Here is an 810-nt window from a genome sequence, read left to right as displayed (position 1 = left end):
GTAAGCATCATAATTCATATTAATTGACACTGTAAAGGCTATCCAAGTGAACCTTTTTGTCACTTTACTTTATGAGAGGACATGATAGACTATGTCAGACATAGACTTTAATTTACCATCCTTTTAATAAAGGGGTTGCTTAGCACTGAATAGGAATTAATTAGGCTACTGTATAGACTAACTTATAATTAATATATTTATATGAATATCTATATCTATACTAGATATATAATCTCATATATACTATAAATCTAGCTTATACTTAGTGTAATTGTACCTATACCTATTGGCTGGATGCAATATTTACTCTCTACATATTTGCTATTTACATAGTAGCCATCTGGAGTCTGTTGTTGCCATGGTTAGGTGACACTGAGTTGGTTCCGACGCTTGGCAGCCCTGTGTACAACAGAACGCAATACTGCCCGAGTCCTGCACCAGCCTCACCATGCGCCTCTGCTCGCGCCCATCGTGGCCGCCACCGTGTGAATCCGTCTTGTCGAGGGCTTTCCTCTTGTTTTGCTGCCCCAGGCCTTTACCAAGAATGGCAGCCTTCTCCAGGGACTGGTCTCCCCTAATGACATATCTAAAGTCCGTGAGACAAGCCTTGCCATCCTTGCCTCTAAGGAGAACTGTGGGCATACCTCTCCCAGGACAGACTTGTTTGTCCTTTATTCAGTCCATGACACTTTCAATATTCTTCTCCAGCACCACAATTCAAGCACATCGATTTTGTCGTATAGATATACGTATTACTCACTTTGATCAGGTTGATTCTGATGCCCAGTAACCCTATAGGGTAGAGTAGAA

The 810-nt window shown here is 41.4% G+C and overlaps 1 protein-coding gene across 1 annotated transcript in view; it reads right to left on the bottom strand.

Annotated features, from left to right (window-relative positions):
- Window positions 1-642, bottom strand: part of PYROXD1 (pyridine nucleotide-disulphide oxidoreductase domain 1) — a 30362-nt gene extending 29720 nt beyond the window's left edge. Inside the window, exon 1 of the mRNA XM_004713807.2 lies at window positions 448-642. Coding sequence (XP_004713864.1) covers window positions 448-642 — 195 coding nt within the window. The remainder of the gene's footprint in view (window positions 1-447) is intronic.
- Between the last annotated feature and the right edge of the window lie 168 nt (window positions 643-810).

The sequence above is a fragment of the Echinops telfairi genome, unplaced genomic scaffold, assembly GCF_000313985.2.
Source record: "Echinops telfairi isolate 266 unplaced genomic scaffold, ASM31398v2 ScPeMD7_21;HRSCAF=78, whole genome shotgun sequence".
Taxonomy (NCBI): domain Eukaryota; kingdom Metazoa; phylum Chordata; class Mammalia; order Afrosoricida; family Tenrecidae; genus Echinops; species Echinops telfairi.
The sequence above is the reverse complement of the archived record's forward strand: the minus strand, read 5'-3'. Positions and strand labels throughout refer to the sequence as shown.